Here is an 18017-nt window from a genome sequence, read left to right on the forward strand (position 1 = left end):
ACTTTTGTGACATATGAAATATACTTCTGTTTGTACAGTTAGAGAATGTGAGGCAACTTGTATTTCGGAAGAATGATCTATTAGTCATTCAAAATAAATTCTAGCTCTATATGTTGTTTTAAAAGGGTACATTTTCAGATTACAAGATACCTGAACAAATAATGGGATTTACATACTTTATTGTGCAATTTTTAGGGTGTTTTTGTACATAGACTCTGTGTCATGTGTTAGATTTTCTTCATTTCTGACTCTACTATGGTCTTTTGAGTTGAACCAGTTTTTCCAGACTAGCAGAAGAATAATTGAAATCATTGATGGAGTTCTAAAATGAGGTAAGGTTTTTCAAGTGGTTCTAATAGGCCAAGTCTTATGAATCAGTCTAACTTTAATGAGCTAACTGAGACATTAGTTGCATTGAAAGTTCCTGATATTGATTTATTGAGCTAAAATGCTTCTATTCTAGTCTGGTTTTCAGATGACAAGTGTATACTTCACAATCTAAATATGCATTAATAAAAGAACATTTATTAGTATTTCTATGACTACAGACATAAAGACCATAAGGGGTAAGATCCTGATTTGATTATACCACCACCTAGTTGTCTCCAGTCTTATATGTATGGAAATATTCTTGGAAATCAGTGTGTTGTAAGCAGGAAACTTAAAACACTGCAGGTGGACGTATTTCTAATTTTGAACAATTTAGATTTTGAAATATATTTTAAAATCTACTTATAGACTGGACCAGGAAATTCAACAGTTGAAGCAGAAGATATATGAAGGTGATGGTGTACAAAAAGGGTATCATGGAACAGTAGAGGACAGACTCCCTCTCACCAATTCCCCTACCAGCCCTGCAAAGTCACAGACCCATTTTATCCCACTGGTTGATGACAGGTACATATACTGATTTTATTCAGACTTAGTATAATTTTAAACAATAGTGTTAAAGTATCACTGAAACATTCCAAACTCTGCATAAGTGTTTCCAATATTGGGTCTTTATCTAGTAAATTATCAAAATGGTATTTTAATTGCAATCTAGATAGAAATATGCTCTGCTTTTACCACTTCGAAATGTTTTTATGATCAGTAGGCTTCTCAGAGATATATGCTGTATTAGAATAGTGAAGAAACTTTACACTTATATTTATTTTAAATTGTTCCTAAATTTAATTGCTTAAATGTCTGCATGACTTACACCTTTGCATACTAAAAGTGCCAAAGTAAATAAAATTGTATTAAGGGAAGCAGCATCGCAAAACATTAAACAAATTAATTCCATTATTTTCTCTTTCATTTCATTTTACACTTATGTACACAATAATTAGTATAGACTTTGGAAACTTTCACTGTGTCTGCAGGCCAAAATATTGTTAGTCTGCTATTTATAGCGTGCGTGTTGGCAAAGTCATGAAAGGGAACTGTTAAGTTAAAACCCCCCTGTAAAATATAAATGCAGCATGTAAATGGAGAGAGACATTTATCAGATGCTCAACCAAGGGTCCACTAATTGTCAGTTGTTAATTCTTTTGCCTTTTTAAGTTAAAGAAAAACTGGTGAAAAAATCATAACTTTTTGGGTGTTCTTATATTTAAAATTTATATAATGCTTAAGGTGAATAAACTATTCAAAAAAAGAAAAGGAGTACTTGTGGCACCTTAGAGACTAACCAATTTATCTGAGCATGAGCTTTCGTGAGCTACAGCTCACTTCATCGGATGCATGCTGTGGAAACTGTAGCAGACTTTATATATACACAGAGAATATGAAAAAATACCTCCTCCCACCCCACTGTCCAGCTGGTAATAGCTTATCTAAAGTGATCATCAGGTGGGCCATTTCCAGCACAAATCCAGGTTTTCTCACCCTCCACCCCCCCACACAAATTCACTCTCCTGCTGGTGATAGCCCATCCAAAGTGACAACTCTTTACACAATGTGCATGATAATAAAGTTGGGATTTGTAGCCCATCCAAAGTGACAACTCTTTACACAATGTGCATGATAATAAAGTTGGGCCATTTCCTGCACAAATCCCAACTTTATTATCATGCACATTGTGTAAAGAGTTGTCACTTTGGATGGGCTATCACCAGCAGGAGAGTGAATTTGTGTGGGGGGGTGGAGGGTGAGAAAACCTGGATTTGTGCTGGAAATGGCCCACCTGATGATCACTTTAGATAAGCTATTACCAGCTGGACAGTGGGGTGGGAGGAGGTATTTTTTCATATTCTCTGTGTATATATAAAGTCTGCTACAGTTTCCACGGCATGCATTCGATGAAGTGAGCTGTAGCTCACGAAAGCTCATGCTCAAATAAATTGGTTAGTCTCTAAGGTGCCACAAGTACTCCTTTTCTTTTTGCGAATACAGACTAACACGGCTGTTACTCTGAAAACTATTCAAAGAACACTTTAAAATACCCATATTGATTGTCTTAAGAATAGGTTTTTTAATTGTGTATCTTTTCATTTTCTAAAAGAATAAATGCATTAATTGAAGAAGAAGTGCAAAGGCGTCTTCAGAATATTCACCGCACATCTGAAAATAACAGTATGAGCCGATCTCAGCCTACAGAAATTCTAAAGGTGAGCAGAGTCCGCTAGGAAACATCACTTTTAAAGATACTTTCAAAATCATTGGTTTAATTCCTTTATCCACATTCCTCATGTTTTCTCTGGATTAATGTAATTTTAGTTTCTAAAATAATATAAATACAGTGACTGTATTTTATTTGTGAAGAGCAGAACAAAAACGTTCAAATTATTTTTGAGGATTTTAGTTTTATATCCTGACATTAAGTCATCTAAGGGTTGAAATACTTTGGTTTCAAACAGCAGTAGATCAAAGTGTACTGTGGAACTTGTACATGGCAGCAGGGTGTACATAGCTACTTAATGTGCAGCATGCTAGTGCGCCATCGAGTCACACTCACACACACCCCAGCTTGCCATACGCTAAATTGCTGAAAGTCACTAATTAAATTCAAGCAGTAAAATCCCAGCTCCATCGAAGTCAATAGGAGTTTTGCCATTGACTTCAACGGGGCTGGGATTTCACCCAATATTTCCATGTTGTCCTGCATTGCGATTATTTTCAGTGAACTGCATCTTAAGCTAAGTTTCTTCTAAAATATGTAGCGCTCAGTGAAGATATTCTCTAAATGGCACCAAAGCCTTTAACTTTTCCAAAATTGATATGAAGAGTTTTACTCCCTCTCCCTTTTATTATGCTTCTGTTGATGACAACATAAAGTTCCATCAAAATGAGTACTGAATATTTTTAATAATACATGCTTAAAAATGAACAAGCCATTCTTGTTAAAATTCCCTTTTTCCTAATTGGAAAACTGAATAGTTTAATTCAGCTGTAAGGCAGTATCTTAGCAAACACCAGTAGAAGATGATGCATATTTTTGACAGTTAAACTGATTTACTTTAGGTCTGTGTTGCTTTAAATAGTTCAACTTTTATAAGAAGGAAACTTTTTTTAATTACATATACCTTTTTGGTTCTTAGGATAATGAAACACTTCATAATGGTACTGTTCAACGGAAGTTGAAGTATGAGGTAGGTTATAATTCGTCAGAATGAAATGATTGTCTTAAATTATGGCATGCTCAGTAGTTAAATTTCTTAATGTTTAGCTGCATAATTAGAATATCAAATTCACAGTAAGATTAATAGCTAATAGGGAAGTCAAGCTATTTTTCAGGCAAAAAAATAAATGGAATCTTGCATGTGGGTACAGTTCTTGCTTTATTTAAATAGCATATTTTTGTGGTGAAGGACTTTTTTTTCATAATTCTTTATTTGGAACAGTATCCCTTTCCTAGATCTATAGGACAAAACCAATTTATGATCAGGAACAAAATTATTATTTCTAATCAAAGTACACTTTAACATGTCTATTCCCAATTGTCTCACTCATGTAAGAGCCTTCAGAATACTAGCAGTACTAGAGAGCAAATATTTGTGAACATGTCCTGAAGGTTTAACGTTAGACAATCTGGAAGTATTTTACCACCAAGTGTTGTACGACTATAATGTTTTATTTGGCAATATCACTTTTTCCCCCCTAGTTCTTTCCTCATTTTTCTTATCCCGGTTTAGATCTTGAATTTTTTAAAAAGCATATAGAAAATTCCTTATCCTATGAACATTCTGATTCTTTTGAGGAAACCAAATGCAGTACTAGACAAAGTGAAATGGATACTGTGTACACACACACACAAATGATGGGTGTGGGGTAAAGATATAAAGATTGTTCCTGAATCAGACCTCAATCAGTAGAATTGGATTTGGTCTCACAGTTTTGATTACTTGTGAATGAATGCACAAACCTAATTAAAATTAAACCTGAATTCAAGACATTTTCAAAGCAGAAGGTGCTTCCATTTTCCTATTTTGGCTTTTTAAACAGAAAAGACGACCTTGGCAGCTACATTATGGCCTCCCTTTTGACTTTAAAGATGATGATTTTGGCTCTAACTTGGCTGGAGAAGAAGCAAGAATAGCAGAGTTCGAAAGACACAACAAATGTCCAGAGATGTTGAGCTTAGTTTCTATTCCTGAACAAATCGGTTACCCCTCTCCATTGCAAAACGGAGTTGGGAATGAAAGGAACCAGTCAGAACTGCATTGCTTTGATTGCCTATATGATACTGAATATAAACTGAATCACACTAAAAATACTAACATTTTTAATGGGGAGAAAATTCATTATAAAAATGTTACATTCACATCTCCACAAAATCACAATATGGGCAATGTGGAGCATTCGCAATATAAAATGGTGGATCTCAATCCTGAATATGCAAAAATTACTTCTTGGGACGGGGACACCACAAGGACTGAATTTGATTGTTCTCATTCACAACATCTCTCTGGCTCAGAACCTTTAGCCTCTGGGAATAAGCAGGTTAGCTTTAGCAGCACATCTTGCTTAATTCTCTCTCAGTCCAGTATACTTTCTGAAATAGCACCCAAAGAGAACAATCCATTTAACACAGCGTATAGCACTATTCCAGACCAGTCTCATATTTCTCAGCAGCCAGTTGAAGAAGACCTGGATATTAGCAAAATAATCTCCCCAAAATCAGAAGCGTCATGTTCAGATGTGAGAACAGAACAGAGCTATGGCTTTGGCTATCTTTTTAGCAAGCTCTCTTCTCTTTACAAAGACACTTGTAGTCAAATGCTCAATAGTGCCCAAGTTATTAAACAAATAAAGGAGCTGGGCAATCTGTGTGATAGAAGTGAGAGATGTGCACAAGTGGCATCATTACTGAAAAATTTGCCATTTGTAAAAATATTACATGTAAATGTACCTTTCAGATCAGATATGAAGGTTACGCCTCACTCCATTAATGAGGATAAAGCGCATATTGATAGCAGCATTCAGTTAGAAAACCTCCTGTCAACAGAGAATATTGTGAAGTGTGTATCCTCAAAAATCTCAAGCATGCATGAACGAGATTCTTCTGAAGGATCTATGTACTGGTATGGAAATGAAGAAATGAAAAAGAGCTTGGTGTTAAGGCAAAAACTTGTGCATTTTCCAGATGAGTTACTGAAACTTCAAGTCTGTTCTCTTGAAAGACTATTGGAGTATGTGATCTGTGCCTTACCACAAGTTTGTGCCAGGATGGATCAATTAAAAGGTGTATACTGGCTTGCTGTTGGCAATTGCAAGAAACCTGATCCAGAGCCGGCTTGTTTGCTTTTGTTCAGCTCTGTTTTGTATGCTGTTGTTTTATCAGTCAACCAAGAAGACAACTGTCAGGATTCCTTGACAATTTTTCATGTTCTTCCAATCACCATGATAAGAGAAATTGAAGTTGGTTTTGCTGGACAGAGTGTTAGATTTGTATGTTGTTCTGAAGATAGTTTACTCACAATATTTACCTATAACAAAGACTTCACGCAGAGAATATGCCATGATATACTGAGTATTTTGATTACGACATCAGACGATGCCATTTGTTTAAATCACCAGCTGCTGAAAGGTGATTTGCTGCAGTTGTCACTTCATTGGACATCAGAAGTCACTGATTTAGTTTTTGCAAGTGGAGTACGGTTGTCCTGCAAATTCCGGCGTGTCTTAGCTGACTTGGTATACTTGTTTCATGAAAACATGGAAACTAATAAACCCCCTTTAGGGGATGTTCATGTATTGCTCTATACCACAGTGAAGATTGAAGACCATTTTAAACAAATGACCTACAGATCACTAGTTCTTACAACTACTCATATAGGACTCATGAAGGAAGATAGGGTTTTCTATCCTGTTCCTAGTTCTTTGTACACTTTACCTCAACAGTCCCAGTTTGACAAAATTCAATTATACTGTTTGAATGAAGTCCGTTGTGTGGTTGTCCCAGACAAAAATAATTTAACAAGAATTCAGCTTGTTTTTTCTAAAATGAGTAAGGTTGGATCAGATTCAAGGATTGGTTTTTCTAAACCCCATACAAAAGAAACAAATACTCAGCTGACACTTATTCCATCATTTTTTCAAGACAATTTAAATGTTCCATTGGAAATCTGGGAAATAACTTTCGGTTCAAATGAAGAAGCCATTTGGCTAATTATGTATTTGACTAGGCATAGAAATCCAGATACATTTTAGATACAACAAAAGTAGACAGGCTAAGGGATATTGATATCAAGTACTTTTTATCACTGCTGTTAGACAGTAAGCAAAAGAATACATTTACGACCTTTGAGTCTTGTAGAGAATACCATAAGGTACATACTAGGGCTGTCAAGTGATTAAAAAAATTAATCATGCGATTAAAAAAATCGCCGAAGCATGAAGGGGCATGTGAATGTTTAGCATATCTGGCATGCAAATAACATGCAATGCTGGCTACAAACCTGTCATGTGAACGCCTTTTCTCACTTTCAGGTGACATTGTAAATAAAAAGGAGGCAGCAGATCTCCCATAAATGTAAACAAACTTGTTTGTCTTAGCAATTAGCTGAACAAGAAGTAGGACTGAGTGGACTTGTAGGCTCTAAAGTTTTACATTGTTTGTTTTTGAGTGCAGTTATATATATAAAAAATCTACATTTGTAAGTTACACTATCACGATAAAGAAATTGCACTTTGGTACTTGTATGAGGTGAATTTGAAAATACTATTTCTTTATCACTTTTACAGTGCAAATATTTGTAATAAAAATAATATAAAGTGAGCACTGTACACTTTGTATTCTATGTTGTAATAGAAATCAATATATTTTCTATATTTTCAAAAATCCAAAATACTTAATAAATTTCAGTTGGTATTCTACTGTTTAGCAGTGTGATTAATCACAATTAATTTTTTTGAGTTAATTGCATGAGTTAGCTGCGATTAATCAACAGCCCTAGTATGTACCCATCTTACCTACATCCCATATTAGTTTCTTTTTTGCTTTGTATGGGTCTGTGTAGTACCCATACAGCTTCCTGAAAAGGCAAACACATTTCAAATGTACATGTTTGATAGGGTGAATGGTTCAGAATCTTTACACAGGCAACCACTCTCTACTCTTACTAGTACTATATTCATCCTTCTCTTCTGTGCTGCTGACTTTTACCCCTGCCATCTCTTACCCAGCTTCACCAGAAAGCTCTAGTTAGTGTCTTCCTCACTCTTGCCACCTGAATGGCCCTCTTTCAGAGGACTCTTAACTACTTAAATGAATATCTCTTGCCTCCTGATTCCAGAGGTCTTATCCACTTAGTAGTGGTTTTTGGTTGAATCTCAAGATTCATGTTTGTCGTATCCGTTAGGTTTACTCTATTACTTTACATGGGTTAGAGTGTATTTAAACCCATAGGATGTGCATTATCTCCTGGTAACCCTATGGATGTTGTGTGTGTGCATGTGTACACAGTTTCTAAAAATCATTGCATTGATAGTCTGGAGATTTGCCTGCCGACCTTCTAAGGGTTTAATTTTTGGCACATTTCTTAAAGGGAGACAATTTAAATGTCAAAATCATTGGGTGCTAACTTTCTGCTCATTAATTTTAATAACACTTGGTTTTTACTTCATAAAACCTCATCTTAAAATATGACAGGGCCTCTTCTAATGTTTTCTCCTTTTAAGGTGCAGAAGCTCCATAAATTCTTCTTTAAATAGATGCAGACATGTATTCAAGTAAGTGTGTGTGCACCGCATATGCTGGAGCCAGAGACTTTTGCTTAGCAGTACCTAGGGAGGCTGGGGGGGGTCATACCTGTAGCCCATCCCTTGGCTACATGAGGCAGCACCACCCTGACCCCCTTTAGTTCCTTCTGACTGCCCATCAGCTGGAGTGAGAGCTCTGTGGGGTGGTGATTTCACCACCTTGCAAGTCATCCTCCTAGCCTAGTTTTAGTGTACATAGTTATTAGTTTAGTTGACTAGTGTTAGAGTAAAAGTTATAGACTATAGAATAGTGGTAGAGGTAGTGCTCCCCGGTGATGCCCTCGCTGGAGTTCAAGCATTGCCCTTTGTGTGGAGTGGCGATTTCCAACAGTGACCCCCACATGAGCTGCTTGGTCCGCCTTAGGCAAAGCCCACCTTAAGGAGCACTGTTCGATCTGTACATCGTTGAAAAAGAGGACTCAGGTGGCATGGGAACTTCGCCTCAAGCAGGATCTGCTTAAAGAGACCACGAGGCCTGACCCAGTACTGAGGCCTTCTCAGGCCACAGATCACTCTCTAGCTTGGAAAGTGCTTTTGCCTCCTGTTTTGGGATAGGGGCCACTCCAAAGAGGTGCAGGAGTCATTCTCCATCATTGATGCCAAAAAAGAGTGCTCATAAGACCAATCATGAGCACTCCAGGTCCCAGGGTGACTCTTCTGCTTCCCCTAAGAATAGTGTGGACCGTCATGGGACTGGCTCCTGCACATGGGATGATGTGGGAGCCTCTTACCCTCCTTTGGTACAGGGTAGGGAGGATGAACATCCCTTACAACTGACGCCAGTTCTGGCCTCCAGGCATCCGTGGAGTCCGGTACTGACAGGAATGATGCCAGCACCGACAGTGTTTGTGATGTCCTCATACCTGGATACGGTGGACCTACTCTGCCTTTCAGTCCTGTCTAGACAGCTGGTCCAAGACTTCATGAGGCTGGCGCCCGCAATGGTATGCCAATTGGAGCATGCCACTGAACTCTAAGGGCAGGATGAGGTCCATCCTCGAACTCTGTGGATTCAACAAATTAATCAAATAGAGTGACCATGAGCAACCTCACATATCAGCTGTTCTCCCTGCTTTGTCTCAGAATGACAGATTCACCACTCTGGAACTTCAAGACTCTTACTTTCATGTGGCCATCCTACCAAGTCACAGGAAGTTTCTTTGCTTTATGGTAAGCGATCACCACTTTAAGAGTGTCGTTCTCTTATTCAGTTTCTCTTCTGCCCCTCCCCGAGTCTTCACTGAATGCATGGCAGTGGTTGCAGCGTACCGCAAGAGGGAAGGGAAGCCACATCTTCCCCTCCTTCAATGACTGGTTGCTGAAGGGTGCTTCAGAGAGGAGGTTCTTGCCAACATCGACACCATGCTACATTTAGTCGACCATTTGGGACTCATTCTAAATGCTCTGAAGTCGACCTTGGTTCCCTCTCAGCAAATAGTTCGTTGGGCCCCTATGAGATTCCATTAGGTTGAGAGTGTTCCTTCTGACCGACTGCTTCCAGACGATTTGACAGCTGTGTCTCAGTCTACAATCACATCCATCCACGACAGTCCATGTGTGTCTGAGCCTGTTGGGCCATGTATCTGCTTGCACTCAGGTGGTCCAACTTGCCAGGTTGTATCTTTGCCCTCTTCAGATGTGGCTCAGGACGGTTTACTGCTGTGCCCTACCCTGCATTCTCTGGGCAGGTTGAGTCACCTTTCTCCATCCGTCCTGGAACCCCTGCACTGGTAAGAGTCCCCACTCAATGTGCCATGGGGTCCTCTTTGTTTGGCCCTCTCCAGCCAAGTCAGTGGTTATCAACACATCCTTTCTGGGTTGGGGGTCACATCTGGACTTGTTGATGGTGCAGGGCCTCTGGTCAGAACAGAAAGTCATCAGTGTGCTGGAGCTTTGGGCTGTCCACAATGCATGTCATGCCTTCCGGGACTGTATCAGGCATTCAGTGGTTCACGTACTCACCAACAGTACCACTGCGATGTACTATGTGAACAGATGAAGGGGAGCCCAGTCCAGATGACTTTGCCTTGAGTCAATAAACCTGTGGCAGTTCTGCACTGAAGACGACGTCACCCGCTAGCTGTCCACTTACCAGGGATCCAGAGCCACCTCATGGATCATCTCAGCAGGTTTTTCTCCCTGACCCACAAATGGTCTCTGAAGGCTGGTCCTTCAGATAGTTTTCGCAGCATGGGGCATCCCCACAATCTGTCTTGTCAAAAGGAGGGAAAACAGGAAGAGTCACTTATTCTGCTCTCAGGAGGAGCTCAGTCTGGGCTCCCTCTGACAATCAACTCTTTTGTACACATTTCCTCCTATCCTGATGGTTCCTCAGGTCATCACCAAGCTCAAGGCTGATTCAGCCAGGCTCATTGTGATTGCCCCAGAGTGGCCAATGCAGTGCTTCTTCTTGGACCTCCTCTCTCTGTCAGTTCAGCCTCCCATGACTCTTCCTCTCCTTTCCAACCTTCTCAAACAGGACCGCAGCCACACTCTGCATCCGGCGATCAGCTCCCTGCACCTTACGGCATGGCTGCTTCATGGCTGAATAAGGAGGAAGAGCGTTGCTCAGAGGCTGTCCAACAGGTCCTATGTAACAGTAGGAAGCCTTCCATTAGAATGGCCTACATGGTTAAGTGGAAGATGTTTTCCATGTGGTCCTTGGCCTATGCGACCCATCCGGCAGAGACTTCCATCCAGGACATCTTGGAGTACCTGATATACTTTCAGGAATTAGGCTTAACCCTCAGTTCCCTGAGAGTACACTTGACAGCAATATCAATATTTCGTCCATCTATCCAAGGGAAACCAGTTTTCTCCAATGCTATGCTTATAAAGAGTTTTCTGAATGCGTGAATTGCAGGCACTGATGGCTGGGCCTCCTTACATGCAGTTCTCCAGGGACAAGTTACACTCCGGCCACACCCAAAGTTTGTATCCAAGATGGTCTCTATTTCATTTGAACCAGGCAGTGTATCTGCCTGTATTTTTCTGTAAGCTGCATTCTGCCCTGGAGTAACAATGCCTCCCTATGTAGGATGCTGTCTAGCCTTTTATCTGAACAGGACTGAACAGTTTCATGCTTCCACTTGCCTGTATCATTTGCAGACTGCATGAAGAGACAGGTGATTTCTGCACAGATCATCTCTAGATTGATAACATCTTGCATCAAGACTGTGTATGAGATCGTGTTGGCTATGCCTCCTCAGCAGATATGGGCACATTCAACGAGAGCACAGGTAATGTCAGTGGTGTTCCTTAATGACATTTCCATATTGGACGTTTGTAGGGCAGCCATGTGATTGTCCATACATGCATTTTCGGACCCTTATGGGATGACTGCTTCTTCCAGAGCAGATGCTAATGTTGGAAGAGCAGTCCAGCAATCCTTACTCAGGTAGACTCTGAGCTCTGCCTCCAGATGGGGTACTGCTTACTAGTCACCTACTTGGAATACTTCTGCATCTACTCAAAGAAGAAGAAATGGTTACTCACTGTAACTGTGATTCTTTGAGATGTTCTGCAGATGTGTATTCTATGATCCACCCTTCGTCCCCTCTGCGTCAGAGTCTTCCCCTGGACTTTTAGTGCAAAGGAACTGAGGGGAGTCGGGGCAGTGTTGCCTCATATAGCCAGGGGAGGGGCAACAGGCATGAAGCACAAGCACTGCCCATCTGTAAGTACTGCTAGGCAAAAGTCTCTGGCTCCAGCGCACGCGGCATGCACACACTTACTTGGAGTGCCCATCTGCATCACATCTTGCAGAACCACAGTTACACTGTCAGGAACTATATTCATTTACTCATTTTACTGTCTGTCCACAGACTGTTTTTTCTATGGGAAAAGAATAAATTATAATCCTATAAAGTAAAGAGAGGAATCTACATGATCCCTTAATGAGCCAGTTGTTATTTAAACATGATTCATCATAGGCACTTACATTTCACAAGTGTAAATCCTTAAAGTAAACTTACAGAAAACATATAGATATAGCAGAATCTATACACAGAATCTTTAATAATTTTTTTATAGTTTGGGGTGGGAGAAGTTGGACATCTCAAAACCCTATAACATATCATCAGAATGTATTTAGTTCTTTTTTTAACCAAAGTATGTCATGGTTGTATTTGAGTGATTTATAGTTTTAAAAGCAAGTCACAAAAAGTGAAATTGAACTTTATGGGTCTTTTGTAATTCTTATATTTCTAATTGCCAAACTGTAGTTTATGACATCCTTAAGATGAGAACTTGATACTTCTGTCCAGTATGCAGATATGCACTGACAGATAATCTAATCACACACATTCCTTTCGTAGTGCAGCCATTTTCATAAGATCAGATGTTATATCTGCCTATCATAAAGAAGAATCAAGGCCTAAGATAATTAGTATGTGATTTTTTTAATACATAGGTCAAACAATATAAAACAGTTTTTAATAAAATATTTTTGGAAGTGGGGTGAGAAGCTAGAGTTATGGTTAGGAATAAATCATAGGTAAAAAACATAGTGACTCTTTTTAAACTCAATCTTGTTTACTGTTTTAAAACAAATTGTTCCATAATCAAGATATGATCAGTTGCCTACATTTTTTATTGGTTTGTTGAGTCCTTTGAATGTAGTATTTCATCTATTTTCCTTATTTCTGATGCTTTAAGAAGAACTTAAGTGCCAGATCCTCAGCTGTGGCTAACATATTCTTGGGGTGGGTGGGGGATAAGATAGCTGTAAGCTATTTGTTCTGTTCCTTTAATGCTGGGGGCTGATCTGTTTTCTGATGTAATTTAGAGTAGTCTCAGAATTGCACTGTTATTCCTGACTGTCCACTGACCCAGGGAACTGTTCTGGCAAGCCGGCTTTGCTGGGTCTCAGTCATTCTCCTGATCTCCTCTACTTAATGCCAGGAGAAATGTTGCTGTATGCATCCCAGAGCGGTTTCTGTACACTTTGAGTGAGGTGGTTAAGCTGACTTTTTAGCTGCTGTGTATCACTGAAGCAATGCAAAGCAGACAGCTCAGACCTGAGAAGCAAATCCTTTATTTGAAAACCCAATTTGTTGACAAATATTTCACAACTTGTCATTCTCCCTATTCTGAGAAGGAAAAAATATTCATATATCTTTTTTGACTAAATTGCAGAGAGTCTTAATATAGTCTTAGTGTAGGTACTTGGACCATGTGATTTGAAAATAGAGGAAATTAGATGAATGCAAATATATCAGAGATTTAGTTACAGATATGGGCTATGTTTTGGTTTGTATTTTGAACAATGATCATGCTACAGTAAGAGTGGTTGCACATAGGATTGCCAAAAGTTTCATAACAAGTCTCTCACTTTTAACATGGTCAGCTGGCAATCCAGGGAATTGCGGATACTGCGCTAATGCTTCCCAACAATTAAAAATAGAAACATTTGGCCCTTGATGTCTCTCCACAAGATGTACCAAATGTTGATCCTGAAACCTAGCTGAGGGTCCTGTTATCTCTTGTCTGTTTGCTTTGTGACCCATTGTATGATGCTGTGTGGCACTGAATGAATTCTTACCTCTCTCTCTCTTAACATCCCGCTCCAGGAATGATCTGAACTATTGAAAAGTGGCACGAGAGCACCAGTAACCCATAGGCATGACGGGTTCGGCCGATCGCGGCTCCCAGTGGCCGTGGTTCGCTGCTTCAGGCCAATGGGGGCTGCAGGCAGCGGCGCGGGCCAAGGGACGTACTGTCCGCCGCTTCCAGCAGCTCCCGTTGGCCTGAAGCAGCGAACCGCAGCCACTGGGAGCCGCGATCGGCCGAACCTGCGGACATGGCAGGTAAACAAACTGGCCCAGCCCACCAGGGGCTTTCCCTTCACAAGCAGCGGAACAAGTTTGGGAACCACTGCACTATATAATCACTCCAGTTTCAATTATTTTGGTAGTTTATTTCAAAATATTTGTCAGCAAGTATGTCTGTAACAATACAGACACAACAAAAAATTGCCCTGGGAGTAGAGAGTTAAAGAAACTCCTACGACAACACAGTTCGCATTTGCGTCCACCCCCACCCCACCCCCCCGCAGCCTCTCCCCAGCCCAGACCGCTCACCTCTGCCCAGCCCAGACATTCATACCCCTACCCTTATCCCAGCTGAACCCCCCCGCACCTCTCCGGCCCAGACTCTCACAGACCCTACCCTCCTGGAGCCCAGGGATCCAGAGGAAAAAAGAGCCTGATGCTGGGTGCCCAGCTTGCACAGAGTTGCCTGTGCACTGCCGCCTCCTTCCTTCAGAGTATGCTGGGAACTGCAGCTACTCTCTAGTTCCCTCTCCGTCCCCCCCGGCCTTGTCTTCTATTTGTGAGCTGGACTCTGTTGAGTCCAACAGTCCCTAGTGGCAGCCAGCAGCTCTGCAGCCCATTTATATGGGGGAAAAAAGGAAATTCTGCATGCCCAACGTTAATTTCTGCACAATTGTGCAGTGGCACAGATTTCCCCCAGGAGTATTATGAGCTCACATAGTACAACACAATGTTGTTTCAGTTGGACATATATAATCACTATAACCCATTTAGGCTACATGACAGAGTTTTGTCAACAAAAGTTATGCCGCTTCGGTTTAAGCGCTGTTGCATGTCCACATGATCCTCCTTGCGTCGGCAGAGCGCATCACACTGCGAAGGTTTTGCAATGCCTTATGGGGCAGGTACAACGTCACATGATGCAGGTTTCTCAATCCCATCGTTCCATGGGAACAGTTGCTAGCCACTTTTTAACTGAAGTGTACGCGTGGGAGGGGGGGAGTGTGTGCATAGGGTGGGGGAGGGAGAGACAGAAACAGTGTATCAGCATGCTGTCTCTTTAAGTTCAGACAGCAGCCTGAGCAACCAATCCTGAGGCGGGAGAGGGGGTCCGCCCCCCCACGCATCAGCCCCCAGCTCTGCACAGCAGTCTCTCCCCCTTCCCCTCACTGCAGCATCAGCCGCCCTCTTTGCCTGCCTGCCTATGGTTCTGTAATTCCCTCCGAGTTCTTCCACAGCCTCCTCAGTGAGCGGGAGCGGCCTCCTCAGCAGCTCTGTGAGCTCTCTGTGCTGAAGAATGTCAAAGCTTCCCAGAGCTTTGAAAGGGGAGGGGCACTTGCCTGCATAGCTAGATGCAAGGCAGCCGAGTTCAAAACAGTGAGCAGAGCGCTCACGGCAGGCAATGTGGGATACTGGGGGAGGCCTGTAAGGGCGACATAACAAACAGCAGCATCTACACCGGGGCGGGCACACTATGGCCCAGAGGCCACATCCGGCCCTTCCAGACATTTTAATCCAGCCCTTGAGCTACTGCCGGGGAGCGGGTCTGGGGCTTGTCCTGCTGCGGTGCTCCAGCAGGGGCAGGGGCTTGCCCCACTCTGCGCGGCTCCTGGAAGCAGCAGCATGTCTCCCTTCTGGCTCCTATACATAGGGGAAGCCAGGGGGCTCTGCGTGCTACCCCGTCCGCAGGTGCCGCCTCCACAGCTCCCATTGGCCAGGGTTAGCCAATGGGAGCTGCAGGGGTGGCACCTGCGGATGGGGCAGGGTGCAGAGCTGCCTGGCCGTGCCTCTGTGTAGGAGCTAGAGTGGGGACATGCTGCTGGTTCTGGGAACTGCTTGAGGTAAGCGCCACACAGAGCCTGCACCCCAACCCACTGCCCCAGCCCTGATCCCCCTCCTGCCTTCTGAACCACTCGGTCCCAGCCCGGAGCACCCTTCTGCACCCCCAACCCCTCACCCTCAGCAGCACCCCAGAGCCCTCATCCCCTCCTGAACCCCGAACCCCAACCCCCAGTTTTTGTCAGCATTCATGGCCCACCATGCAATTTCCACACCCAAAAAATTTGCCCACCCCGACCTACACTGATGCTTTGTCAATTTTACTTTGCCGTAAAAGCTTTATGCCTCTCATTGAGGTGGTTTTATTTTGTCGCCAAAATAGGAGAGTTTTGCCACCAAAAGTAGCATTGTAGTGTGTACATCTCTACTGTTTTATCAGCAAAAGCTGCCTTTTGCCAACAAAACTGTGTAGTGTAAACAAGGCCTTACTGATGCTGAGAATACATTCCAAGTGAGTCTCATTGGGACTTAAAAAGTAAATAAGTGTGAGAACTACTGTTATCAAGGTTGGTATGTGACTATACATACTGTATGTAACACTTTTTGGATTATATAGAAAAATTCTACTATATGGCTGAATTTGGTTAGATGCACCACAGAATTTCTATACTCTTATTTGTCTTCAAATCTAAGACAATGTAAATTCTACGCTTTTCACAGAACAGTCTTGCACTGAAACTCCTTTTATTCCACTGTAATTTAAATATTATTGGATAAACATTGATGGTTGTCAAAGCTTTGTTAATTTGTTAGGACGTTCTTTGCCAAATACTGTAGTTTATTTTGTTTGGTACTATATTATTTCTTTTTCTAAACTATAATTTCTATGTAAATTCTCAGTAGAAACAGTATATTTTCCACAAAGATGAATAAATGATAAACACCCTCTGTCACTGTTTTTAACTTACTGAGAGTAACTTTTGTGGTATTATTTTAGAGAGAGATTAAACTAAAGTGTCAGTCTCAGGGAAATGAACTGTTCTTCCTTTCAAGGTAAATATTAACTAGTGTTAAACAAAAAAAATCAGACCTTTCCCCCCTCTTTTTAGAAATCAAAAACCTCTGAGATATTCAGCTTTTGACCAAGAACTTTTGTTTTTCAAGTTTAGTTTTCAAATGGAAAAAATGAATGTTTTCAAGAAAGCAGATGCTTTCTGTGAAAAATTTCATTTAGATGAAAGCCTAATTTTCTATTGGAAAAAGATTGTGGCAAAAAGTTCCAGCTCTAATAACATTTTAAAAGATTGAGATTTGGATTAGTAACAGGAGAGAGAGATTTTTGCTGTCGGTGGCCAGTTCAAGCCAGGTAAATCTGTAAGTAACCAAAAGTTATCTATGGACAGATACCACAGAAAGAGGCCTATGTGAAAGAGTTGATAGTCTTGGTGCAGTTCCTGTTATATATAAGTACACAGCACAAAAATCACCACAACTGAAACCAACAAACACCTTGTGTGCAGTCGCAGTGGAGAGACCACTAGATAGTCAGTGCTGGTCAGAATTGGGGCACTTAAGCGTAGGAGCTTATGCAGTGTGGTGGCTCTACTTAGGTTTCTAGGATTGTCAGTCCCACACATGTCGAATATAGATTTCACTTACTAAAATAGCAGAAGATTACCTTGTCTTTTTTGCTTTAAGACATTGTTTATATGTGGTATAGAAATATTAAAAAATTAAACAGGATATTTTGGTTTTGGAGATCAATTTACTATACAGTAAAATGTCAGATGTTAATAAATTGGAAATAACACTTTCAATTGGGGTTTTAGTATTTTTTCATAGAAATAAGACCTCTAAATAGCTTGTCGGCTTGCTCTGGAGTAAGGAACACAGAGTCTCAGGTGGTCATCAGTAAAGCGTTGATCTAGATTATATAGATGTCCTTGGGTAACATCGTTATGTATAAAAATGGAATATGACAGCAAAATTAAATCTGTTTTTAAAATCTATATTATAAACTTGTATTTGTCTCAGTGCTATTGCTTTTTAAAATAAAAGTGAAATTACAAAGCTTTTCAAACTAAACTTTTTCCACTAAAAAGATGGAGAACTTAATGGTACCAGAAATCACATAATTAATATCTTTATTCATTACAAATGCTTTTGCCACTTTTGGACACAAACATTGCAAAACGTTAATCTTGAGTTGCAAAAATATTTTAATTTTTGACACAACTTTGGAAAATACAAGATTGCTAAATTGCAGATCCTATTAGCTCTTAG

General features: G+C 40.9%; 1 protein-coding gene across 3 annotated transcripts in view; it reads left to right on the forward strand.

Annotated features, from left to right (window-relative positions):
- The window catches only part of KIF16B (kinesin family member 16B), a 243748-nt gene that overhangs the window by 169141 nt on the left and 56590 nt on the right, over positions 1–18017 (forward strand). For 2 of the 3 annotated variants that reach the window (XM_073339553.2, XM_073339554.2), the window contains 3 exons: positions 739–897; positions 2486–2591; positions 3522–3572. In XM_073339553.2, the coding sequence (XP_073195654.1) occupies positions 739–897; positions 2486–2591; positions 3522–3572 (316 nt within the window). Of the gene's footprint in view, positions 1–738; positions 898–2485; positions 2592–3521; positions 3573–4425; positions 7125–18017 lie in introns of those variants that run through there. The other variant, XM_073339552.2, reaches the window with a different exon arrangement.

The sequence above is a fragment of the Lepidochelys kempii genome, chromosome 3 (genome assembly GCF_965140285.1).
Source record: "Lepidochelys kempii isolate rLepKem1 chromosome 3, rLepKem1.hap1, whole genome shotgun sequence".
Taxonomy (NCBI): Eukaryota; Metazoa; Chordata; order Testudines; family Cheloniidae; genus Lepidochelys; species Lepidochelys kempii.